Source organism: Vanessa cardui, chromosome 26 (assembly GCF_905220365.1).
Source record: "Vanessa cardui chromosome 26, ilVanCard2.1, whole genome shotgun sequence".
Lineage (NCBI taxonomy): Eukaryota > Metazoa > Arthropoda > Insecta > Lepidoptera > Nymphalidae > Vanessa > Vanessa cardui.
Genome location: NC_061148.1, coordinates 2,995,001 through 3,007,164, shown reverse-complemented (window position 1 = coordinate 3,007,164; position 12,164 = coordinate 2,995,001). Strand labels below are relative to the sequence as shown.

Here is a 12,164-nt window from a genome sequence, read left to right as displayed (position 1 = left end):
TAATTATAAAAATAGATATTAATAGGAATGTTAAGTGGCATTAGCCGGAATTAATAAGTACGGGATATGATATCATTGTATATGTATTGTATAGCAGCTCTGATAAGTTTATATATTAATTTATATAATTTTAAAATAATGGTTTTGTTTGCAAATTTTACCGGGCTTGTATGAATTACTTAATTGACTATCAAAATTATTTTTAATAAAAATATTGTACTAAACTACTAAACAACACTAAAAACCGTGAATAAAACTGCTAAGGGCTGATGTGGTAGTGATAGATTCTGTCTATTATAAGTGTAGAAAGTTCATAAAACCACTCTAATAATTAAAAAAATATTAATAAATATTAGCATTCCGCCTTGGCTTTGCATTGATAGGTACAAATTTATTTAAATATATGTAATATAATTATTTTCATATTCAGAGCTTGTTATCAAGCTCTCAGGTGGCATTTTATTATGCGCCTCTATTTAGAAAATAATAAAATAGGTATTCATAATGTTTATTCTGAATATCAGATTATCAGAGGAAATCGTATCAAACCCCATTTTTTTTTTAACTGATAATTGTCAATACATCTCTACTATAACGCTAGACATTAGTCACAATGCTTTTTATAACACAAATCTAATGTACTGCTGCCAAAGGATTTTGTTCTCATATAACTTTTTACTCTACAGTGCATTAGCGATTTATTTTAATCACGTGCATCAAAATTACTGTTCAATTTTAGATATCAGCTTTAAAGTACTGCCAGCATTTGGTATATTTAATACCTTTCTTTATAGTGTATAGAATAGATTGGCTGTATGGTGCAATACCTTCGCATTTTGTTTGAGAAAAATATTTAAAAATACACCAATTCTCAAATGTAAATGTCAAAATAACAACAATAATCGACAGCAGATGTCAAAATGTGTTATATTATATTTTTTACAAAATACTGAGTTTAACTTATTAATACATACGTATTAATGTACATATTTTTTTATTAAAAATACGTTATATAATACATTATGTCGCAGTATCCTCTAAATGGTGTGTATACATTTTTTATAACCTCAAAACTGTAAACAACACATTTTATAACCTATCTATCGGACTGATTTTAAGATTTAAAGATATTGTAAATCGTAATATATTTTTAAGCATGCATATTAATATACATGCATTGGAGCAGTGTAACATTTACTAACTGTTACTTGTGTATGTTTAACTAACTTTAGTATAAATTTTAATTTCATTAAGTAGGCTTTGCTATGGAGTATTTCTGTACTTAAAACACGAAAAGAGGAATAAAAATATTTTAAATTTCCGTGTGGTAATAATATCGATCTTACCGTTTTAGAATTAAAACGTCGCCTCCAAGATGACAGTGCATCATTGCCCAAACGCCTCAAATTAGCCAAGAATGTGGTCCAGTCCTATCACTTACCAACCGCACCCAAGGAACGTGTTGTAGCAGAATGGCTAGACGAACTGGTACAAGCTAACAAATTAGCAAGTAAAGATCTTCGTGATATATTGGGTTGGTTGAACAATTTTGACGACTTGACTGGGAAATTAAAATTGAAACTAATCAAGGTAATTATTGGTATATACTGAAATTTGAACATGTCACAAATATTTACATTGCTTACTGTATTAAATTTTAAATAAAAAGTATTAATTTGTAGAGTTTGTGGTATAACAAGGTCTCATTGTAAGTCATTGCCAAAGTTTTGCAACAATACAATATATTTATAATGATCTATCATATAAATATTTACATAATCCAGTCCAAAGACTAATGATACGAAAACAAAACTAACATATTCCACACAATTTGAAAGCAGCTTTACTATAAATATACCTCTATTTATATCAAATCAAATCTAAATACTCTTTATTGTACACCAGTAAATAAATCACATATACATGGTTAGGAAAGATGTACAAGAGGCGTCCTTATCGCTAAGACAGCGATCTCTTCCTGGCAACCTTAAGGTAGAGGAAAACAGAAATAGAATATCTCTTATATCCTTACTTTAATTTGAAGATATTGTTAATATATAAAACGCTATTGTTTAACAAATCTGTTAATCTTACATCAATTCAGTGTCAAATAATATATTGTAATGACATAACACACAATTAATATATAGTAAAATTTATTATTTCAGATTATTTCACAGTATCTCCGAAGCAATCCCTTGCAAAATGATGATGTATCATACATTATAACATTTTTAGAAAACGATAAAATTTCACCACAACTGAAATTACAAATAGATGACTATTTGTTTCTAACGACAACATTACTTCAAAACTTAAACAGTGATACCGATGAGCATGATGTTCAGAAAATATTCAATAATATCATCAGATATTATAGAGATTCAAAAAAGAAATTGGAATTTATAGTTAAACTTTTACAAGGAGAAAATTTGGAAACAATATTTAACTTCCTCGACACAAAATGTCATGATCCAGTAATAGATATGTGCAGAGTCATCCTATTTCCTGTTACCAAAAAGCAATTCTTTTTAAGTTTTCTCTTGAATCTAATACGGAAAGATAAAATTGACGAGCTTATTGCTGAAAAAGGAGATAACGTACAATCAGTTATAAAGATTATGAGTACATTCTTTACCTTCCCAAAAGACAGAACAGAAAAGAATAGTAAATTCTTATCTGATTTCATTAACACATTTGTCACATGCTATGGCAATGAGAGCCAAATTATCTTCGCATTCTATATAATGGTTGTTAGTTCATTGAACATGCCTCAAAATTATCTAATGCCAGCTATGGTAATGCCACCGATAATTTTCGAAGATAACTCTGAAAAGATCAAACGTAACTTATTTTTAAACATGCTTCAAGTGTTACACAGAAATGAGGTTGATATAAGTGTACGACTTACTGATACATTGGGAGATAAAGTCTCGAAAGTGGAAATTAAAAAGACTTTCATATCTTTCTTGCAAATTGTTATGATGGGTCAGTTGAAATTGGAAGGGAAACTCGACAAAACAACGCTACAGATAATAAAAACGGCCATAAGACTAGACCCCACTTTGATTGAACAGAAAATTGACAAAATATTACCACATATCATGACGGCGAAAAAAAATAACCCAGATATATTAGAAACATATACGCAAACAATGAATTGTTTGCTAGAAACGTTATTCAAACTCAGCAGGGGTATGGATTTTCTGAACCAAATAATACCACATTTGAAAATCAACTTAGAAGCATCGAATGTGGAACAATTTGAACTGAAGCAAAAATTACAGGAGGCTTTAAATAATGGTGAAGATAATTCAAATAAAATCATTGGAAAAATTATAACAGGACATGATGTGTTTCCGCAAGAGTGTGTCGATGTGTACGGTAAATTGACTTCAGAATTGATGTTCAGACAGAACAAAGAACTTTTAATATCTCTCCAGAAAGACTTTGAAGAAAACTGTCTTATGATGCTTGAAGAAGGATTTGTCAGTATGTAACCCATCATTTTATTATTTATTGGGCATATTTTTTAATATTTTGAGAAAAATAATAATATTTTTATTCTAGGTCCATCAATTATAACACTCGCAGAAATGATATCAGCCATTTTATCCAGTTTCTTGCATCACAACAAAATGGCGGATCATACAGTACCACTTCACATTGCAGACGATTTCTGGATGGCTTTTCAGACTTTTGAAGAACAGTGTCTGAACAAATTCGGAGAGTGTATCTTAAAATTGAACTATGTAAGTAACATTTACAATGTGACAACATTTATCACTATTTTCTATTAGACATAAATATTGGTAATAATTTTAAACTATGGCGCCATTTCTTTAAATGTTAGTGAAATATCAATGATTAGTATTAAACCATGAGAAAATATATAACAATACACAGGCAGTGCAAAGAGCCTGGAATTGAGACCATTAATTATTCTATGTGTTATTTACACCCAAGATAAGTTGAAAATATCCCAGGAGAAGTATCCATTGCTTGCAAAATCATGTTTCATTTCATCTTTTACAAATTTAATTATCTGTACTATATTCTGGCATTAGTTACTTCAATAAATTCATTAATATAACTTAGGAATAACATCGTCACTAAAATGAACCCTTGTGGAACACTGCTGGATTGCCTTGATAAATTGGCAAGTTTTATTCCCTTTAATAAACATCTTCTAAAATAAAGTCTTACATATTTCTTTTTCATTTTCAGAATTCAACATTAGTAGTTTCATTCCTGAATCTCTGTTTGAGTGTTTCTCGTTTAAAACTACTTAATATAAAGTATAGCAACACTAAACTAAATATCGAAGAAAGTGATTTATTGCCATTCATTTCTAAGAATGAATGGATTGTCTTTACATCAAAGCTACAAGATGATACTGAAAAGTTACTTTGGGTATGTATCTTTATCACAAGACTATTGATGTATACAGGGTTATTGGTAATTCGACGTACATCCGTTAGGTGATGGGGGTGACTATTTGCATTAATTTTAACCCCTATAATCCAAAAGTGAACCATTTTTGAGTTACCGACTTTTTTAGCTTTTTTCAAAATTTGTCAAAAATGCAAATTCAAAAATTTATTTAGAAAAAAGTTATCAACAAAAATCAATTTTTTTTCTTCTGATTTATAAAAATGAATAAACACTGGATATTTGTCAATATCTAAACAACCATTATCGGCCCAAATTTAAAAATGAGAAGCGGAAAACGATATGATTTCAATATTTTTTTGATTTTTTTTCCCTCAAAAATGCCTTAAAAACTATAAAAATCATTACGAAACTTGACCTGCAGATTATTTTAAAAATATAACCGTGTTATTAGCTTTCCAAAAATGTATAAAAAGAAAGAAATTATTTCAAATCAATCGAAATAAAATTACCATAAAGAACGCGGGTGGATCTTCTTATACGATCATGAACGAATTCGTACTAAAGGTCGCTCTTTAAAATTCTCACAAAATTAACTAAAAAAAAAACAATGAAAAAAATATTACTTACTAAACTGATATACTTAATACAAATAAAAAATGTTTAATCGTTTTTATAAAACAAAAGAAAAAAATAGATTTTAATTGATACCTTTTTTTTATTTTTGAAGTTGCATTATTGACAAATTTTGAAGCAATAAACGTAATAATTAAAAAATGGTTTATTTTTGCGCTATAAATATGGGGGTTAAAATTATTGCAAATAGTCACCCTTATCACCTCCTAACGGATATACGTCGAATTACCAATAACCGTGTATATATTTCAGTGTATGTAATATTTGAATATTATTATACTATATTTTTAATCGCAATTTCAGAGCCAACTTCTCTTGACAAAATCCATGGCAGTGCAACTTTTATCACACACTACAGACGAAAACACATCAGAGATTAAAACAAATTTAATCAAACAAATAACAAATCACCCAGAAATATTAACAAACAGTTATATAACCAAGAATATTTTTACAAATCTTGACAGGAACCAATTGAAACAAGCATCTAAAACACTCATTAAACTGCACCAAAATGATCCGTGTACAGAAATATTTAAAAATGAAGTGATAAGTATGAACAAGGATTTATTGCAACATCTTGTCCTGAAAGTAGCTAAAAACATTACAGAATGTATAGAAAATATGAATACTTTATCTAAGGCATTGAACAAATCAGGTTTTGAAATAACATCATTCTTAAATGATAACGACCCCAAAATGTTCTTCAACCAGGAAGTAATTAATCCGGATGACATAACAGTTTCTCTGGATATTTTAAAACATTTACAGATATATTATCTGGAAGAAAATTATCAATTAACAGCAATTTTTGTTCTATTGATTTTGAAAAATTGCTGCCAAAATAAGAAAATTAAAAAGAGCACAGATTATATATTGCAGAGTATTTATGAATTGAGTCCGAAATACCCTGATATTTTTAAAATATTCCCCGTAGACTTTATATTTGACTTTAAAGATGCTAAAATATTAGAACTGTTGAAATTGAAAATCAAAACTTCAAATGATATGCTTATTATAAAATGTATATTGGAATCAGCTGTAAAGAAAGTTAAAACTGACTCAGAAATAGTCATAAATATTGTGGATATACTTTTGAAGAATCTTAAAAAGAATAAATCGAATATGGATTATTTCGGTGATAATGTTTTTCAAATAAGTTGTCTTATTTTACCGTTGATTGCTAAAGAAAAGAAAGCCATAACGACCAGTGCTTTTAGATCTATATTAGCAAATCTACAAGAAAAATTGAATAAGAGAATGTTGGAATCGTTTAAAAATATGGATTTCAGCAAAAGTCATATAGATGAATCTGGCAACACTGATGTAGAAGATAATACTATAGCAATACTTAACGCGATGGGTGCTTATTCTTTGACTTTACTGAAGTGTTGCGAAACAACTGATGCGGAAGAATTAAAAAATTTAAATTGTCTATGGTCTGGATTAACATTTTTCGTTAAAAACGCGGTATGTACATATGACTGTAAAATTTATAAATAATAACATCATATACGATATTGCTCCGTATATAGCAGTAATTTTTAACAAGAATTTGGACACGGGTTCATTCCCTAACTTGTTAAAACGTAATAAAGTCTTATCACTATTTAAGAATGGAAATAGAAGCGATCCCAGTAATTACAGGCCTATTTCAATACTCCGTATACTAATCTCTCCTATTATACAACTATATACTCATATACTCCTATTATACATTTATATACTCATTTATATATCTCTCCTATTATACATATATTATACTCCTATCTTTAAGTAAAATTTTTGAAAAAAATATTTTAAATCGACTTCTTATCCATTTTGTTACAAATACTATTTTTCATAGTGAGAAATTTGGTTTTACAAGAGGTCGATCAACAACTGATGCGGGAATTGCGATTCTTAAGCATATTTACGATGCTTGGGAGAAATCACAGAATGCTATTGGAGTATTCTGTGATTTATCTAAAGCATTTGATTGTGTAGAACACGAGACGTCGTATGTTAAAATGTTAAAATTAAATTCCCATTTATGAAATACAAAACTACTTGCCCAATACTACATTTAAAGTAACTCTCAGTTTAAAAAAAAGAAAGAAAAGCCAAGAATAATTATAATAGTCATTACATTCTTGTTAACTTAAGAACAAAATACTATCTGGTAACTTATTAATATTAATTAGTATTGACCTTTAATACATTTAAATAGTGCACGACCAGCTTAATGGTAATCTGACTAAGATTTCTCATGGGTTTCTACTTTACGTGTCATTGCTCAGGATTAATAGAATTCATATTAAACATATAATATCAGTGTTTTGAAGGTTGTTCTGTGCCTCAAAAATATGTGATTATACTCTAAATAAAAAGTCTTAATACACTAATATGCACTAAATTAAAACTGATAACTGAGATGGCCCAGTGGTTAGAACGCGTGCATCTTAACCGATGATTGCGGGTTCAAATCCAGGCAAGCACCGCTATATCTATATACATCTCGTGCTCGGCGGTGAAGGAAAACATCGTGAGGAAACCTGCATGTGTCTAATTTCATCGAAATTCTGCCACATATGCATTATAACAACCCGCATTGTAACAGCGTGGTGGAAAACGTAACAAACCCTCTCCTTAATGGAAGAGTAGGCCTTATCCCAGCAGTGGGAAATTTACAGGCTGTTACTTTACTTTTTTACTAACTTAAAGACCGCCAGATCTCGACTTTTTTAAATCAAGTTGATATAATACTTATTTTATATAAATTATAACATCCAAAACATTATTATAAATACGAAAATTGTTTTGACATCACAGAAAGGGAACACCTATTACTTTAATCCCCACCCCCTTTCATATAAATATAACCATCTAAGCTGAAATAATCTTTTTACTTTCAGATCAAAGCCATTGCGAGTCCAACATCGAAGTACCAACAAGTAGACTCATCCATACAGCTTTTAAATGTAACATTGCGATACATAAAAAAACTAGAAACTCACGAAATATTCCAAAAGAAAGATGAACTATTCCTTCAGACATGGAACAGCATAAAAGCAAGATTGTTATTGATATACGATCAAAATAATAAAATTAATAACAATTGTTTAGAAGAAATGTCGGTTACATTGAAATTTTTAGCTGAATTGTCCTCAGTTGAATGTTTCAGTAACCATTTTGTTGGGGACTTATCGAATTTGGCGCTATTAAAGGTACATATGAGAGTATAATACGACACAACTTATATGTAGCATCGGCAAAATTCGTAAAACCGATTACATCCGAATTAAGTACGCTATCCCAAATTACCAATATTTATTTCTTAAGTGAATATAATCTTTACACAAACGTAATAACTTGTAATATTATAAGACCCTATATAATATTTGACATATATTATTTGACACGTCAGACAGTTGCTTTCTCGTGTTGAACTGACGCGAGAATCTATAGCGACGCATAGCATTGAACGGCGTGATATTGCCAATGCTACATCTAAGTTGTGTCGTACTATAGTTTGATGTCATAAAATTTATTGATTTGTGATTATATATACTATTGCAGTATTATATATATTTTTTTGAGGTTAATAATTGTAAATTTAATTTATTTGCTTATATTTTCAGAAACCTTCAATAATACTTAAGAATACAGAAATAACAAACTCTCAATTAACAGCCAGAAAGGTATCAAAATATTTGTGGATAAATTGTTTAAAAGCTAATATTATTGGACCAAAATGCATTGCCGTAACAAAATTAATATTCCGTGCAACGAAGAACATAAGATTTTGGATACAACAAAATTATGATTTAATTCAAAATGTCACACAACAAAATGGCGTCTCACAAAATGGCGACGATGATATCACTGAGGAGAATACTAATGTATCCAATGTGGTTACAATTGAAGATTGTATTTGTGAATTATTAAAGAACGATTTGGATATTCTATCTGAAGTTATTTTGGCGGCTAAAAAGGTAATATTATTTTTTTAAGGTGGTTTTACCACTGGTGGTAGAGCTTAGTACAAGTCCGTAGGTAGCCGTGTAGGTACCACCCATCACCACTTAAAGACATTCTACCGCCAAACTACAGCACTCAATTGTGTTCCGGCTTGAAGGCTGAGTGAGCCAGTGTAACTACAGGTACAAGAGAGATAATATCTTAGTACCCAAGGTTGATAGCCAGTGGCGTAGCTATCGTAGAGCCAGGTCGTGCAATGCACCAGGGCCCCTAAACCTTAAGCTTTTGAAGGGAGCTAGAAAATCACGACCACGACGCACAAGATTTCATATTTGGTATCTATAATTTCAAAGGATAATCATTAGTTAAAGTGGCATGGAAAAGAAGGGGTGAGGGCCCGGTTCTTTTTCTATGCATCGGGGCCCTTCCTCACCTAGCTATGCCACTGTTGGTAGCGCATTGGTGACTTAAGGAATGGTTAATATAGCCAACAGCGCCATTCTCTAAGAGCGTTGGTGACCACTTTACCATCAGGCGGTTCATATGCTCTTTCGTCAACCTATACAATAAAAAAAGTCTTGCAAGTGAAGTAGTAAAAGCGTCTTTAAATTCCAAAGGACATATTATGACATACTAAAGCTTGCGCTTTCGTCCACATTCGCTTTATCCGTTTCAGTAACCGACGTTTATATGAAATCACTTATTTAACGTAAAACATTTTAATTATATTTCAGATAACTTTGGACTTTAAATTCTTAGACGCCATTTTTGAACTTCAACATTTGTTCCATTACATTTTGGGCCGTAAAACAATAGACACAAGGTGTGAAGTCAGTTGGCAAGGTTTTAATATATTGTTTGAAGGATGTGTTGCCATATTAAATTATTTGCTGCTGTCTCGGGAGGAACTTTTGGAAGACAGGTAAAAATACTATTTGTACCTTGATACTAATTATTTAATTATAATTGAAAGATTGAAACAAACTATTAACTGAGGAATGAAATTGGATTCAAGTGATTATATTAAAATATAAAAAATTATAATTGTTTTTTGTTATATTGTTCTATTAATTGAAATGATACATATAAGAATATATGTACATATGTACAGGTTAAAGAAGCCCCTTTACTATTCACTATTCATGTTTTTCAATCTTTCAACTAAAAAATGAATTATTCTGTGATTTAGATAATAGGTGTCAATTTAAATAGGCATTGCGGTAAATAAAACAAATAAACCTTGAGATATATGCATAGATATAGTTAAATATTAGCATGGCGTATTTGGATGAAAAAGAGAATACAACAGGAGAAGTAAGTCATCGGTAAATGTAGTACTGAAAAATCTGACTGTCAAAATCAAAATCATCTTATGATAAAAAAAAGTAATAAAAAAAACAAAATTATGTATAATAAATTATTATAAATGGCCTCCATATTATAAATTATAATCAACTTGATCATATCTCTCCTCTTTATTCCTTATTGCAAATTAAGTCATATTTTAAACTGTATTTTATATATTTCAAATAAACTTTTCAGATGGCCGTGTTACATGCAGAGCTACAAAGCGTTAGTACTGTGTTTGTGCGAGCGAGCAACAAAGGAAGATCTTACTGATAAATCCGTTGAACATAAATTAGCTGAAATGGCGCATTCTATTGAAAAGTAAGGATATTATAGTATAATAATATATGTATTCAAAAGACTAATCTATCACATTAATAAAAAAGTGGTTGTATAGTTACAGCAACTAGCCAACAGCCATATCAACTTCAAAAATATTTAATTATTGGAATTGCATGCACACAATATTATGACATAACAAACTGATTATATATATGTTAAATATTTTAACGTTATAAATGAATAATCTGTGTAGTTATTTATATATTATTTGAATTATAATAGCTTTCATAGCTGTTTGTCTTGTTTTTATCAAAGTATTCACAATCACACGCTCACATTGTTGGTTCAAAGTTTTCAGGATAAGTATTGGTAAAATTTAATTTTAACCAATTCAATTAAATAATGTTATTGTAATCTTAATAATAGATTTATTTTTAATATTTATTTCGGTGTTACAACATTAATTCGTTATTTATTTAAGGCTGTATGAATGATACCACCGTCAAATTAAAATATTAACACATCTAAAAAAAAATTAAAAGCAATAGCATATTTATTTACATAAAATAAATAACATTAGCACAGATATTTTTCGATATTTAAAATATTTCATATTACGCTTGTACTCAGCGTTGTCAGTTACTTAATTAAATTTAATTATAATTATTCCACAGATTAACCCAATCAATATGCAAGCGCAAGACACACGTCTCACGCATATCAGCATACGCTGTAGCCGATATATGCACGTGGCTCGAGAGCAGTCCACCGCCGAAGATGGTCAGACAACATCTAGAAAATTCGATAGCACTGTTAATTCAAGTTTCTGATTCAACATACGCGATGGCCTTCTTGAGAAGAGCTCTAGCTGGCTCCGTGGGACAAATGACATTAACAAATATGTACACCATGTATAAAAGATACCATAAATATGTGGGCAATGCTTGAAATAAAATATTTTGAAATATGTGTTGTTTTATTGTATTGAATGAATGATGATAATTCCTCGAAAAGCATTCCGCAAAGTCATTGTTACACAAAACTTATTCGGAAACTAACATGACATTAAATACCTGTTATATTTTGATAGATAAATAGAAATTTATTAAAAGAATCTTTTTTCATAAAAAAGTCATGTTTACACATTACTTAATAAAATTTTACTTTAATTACTGTCTTTGTTTATTATATTTAATTATTCGTGTAATCCTATTTCGTATATATAATTTTATATGTCATTGCTTGATAATTAAAAAAAAAAAAACATTTTTGTTATAAAATGGCCGATTATTACTTTGATTTATTTTCAGAAGCCTGGCGGCTTTTGAACTAACTAGATTAGGTCCTAAGTTTCAAGTTTGATGACGCTGGTGGTGGGAATAATAAACATGTGGTTCCCACTGTCTATCGATATAGGGTCGTACCCTATATAGACAGTGGGGACCACTTACCAACAGGTAGCCTGCCTCTGGCAACATTAAAAAAAGTACCAAGAATAAAATAACGCTTTATTATTGTAAACATCACTTAACGACGAACATTTTACC

General features: G+C 29.8%; 1 protein-coding gene across 1 annotated transcript; it reads left to right on the top strand.

The window, feature by feature from the left end:
• The first annotated feature begins 899 nt into the window (after positions 1-899).
• On the top strand, positions 900-11,584 carry LOC124540868. Its single transcript, XM_047118653.1, has 11 exons — positions 900-1,044; positions 1,355-1,590; positions 2,169-3,492; positions 3,571-3,752; positions 4,228-4,413; positions 5,332-6,498; positions 7,923-8,234; positions 8,649-9,002; positions 9,723-9,910; positions 10,531-10,656; positions 11,292-11,584. The coding sequence occupies exons 1-11, from the start codon at positions 1,023-1,025 to the stop codon at positions 11,563-11,565; spliced, it is 4,371 nt and encodes a 1,456-aa protein (XP_046974609.1). The 5' UTR covers positions 900-1,022; the 3' UTR covers positions 11,566-11,584.
• The last annotated feature ends 580 nt before the right edge of the window (positions 11,585-12,164 follow it).

What these genes read in the sequence shown, in the direction of transcription:
- LOC124540868 (XM_047118653.1), top strand. Translation starts at nt 1,023, where the DNA reads ATGTCGCAGTATCCTCTAAATG. An exon ending in GTATCTTAAAATTGAACTAT is followed by an intron (nt 3,753 to 4,227) that starts GTAAGTAACATT and finishes TTTCATTTTCAG; the next exon opens with AATTCAACATTAGTAGTTTC. An exon ending in ATACTGAAAAGTTACTTTGG is followed by an intron (nt 4,414 to 5,331) that starts GTATGTATCTTT and finishes TCGCAATTTCAG; the next exon opens with AGCCAACTTCTCTTGACAAA.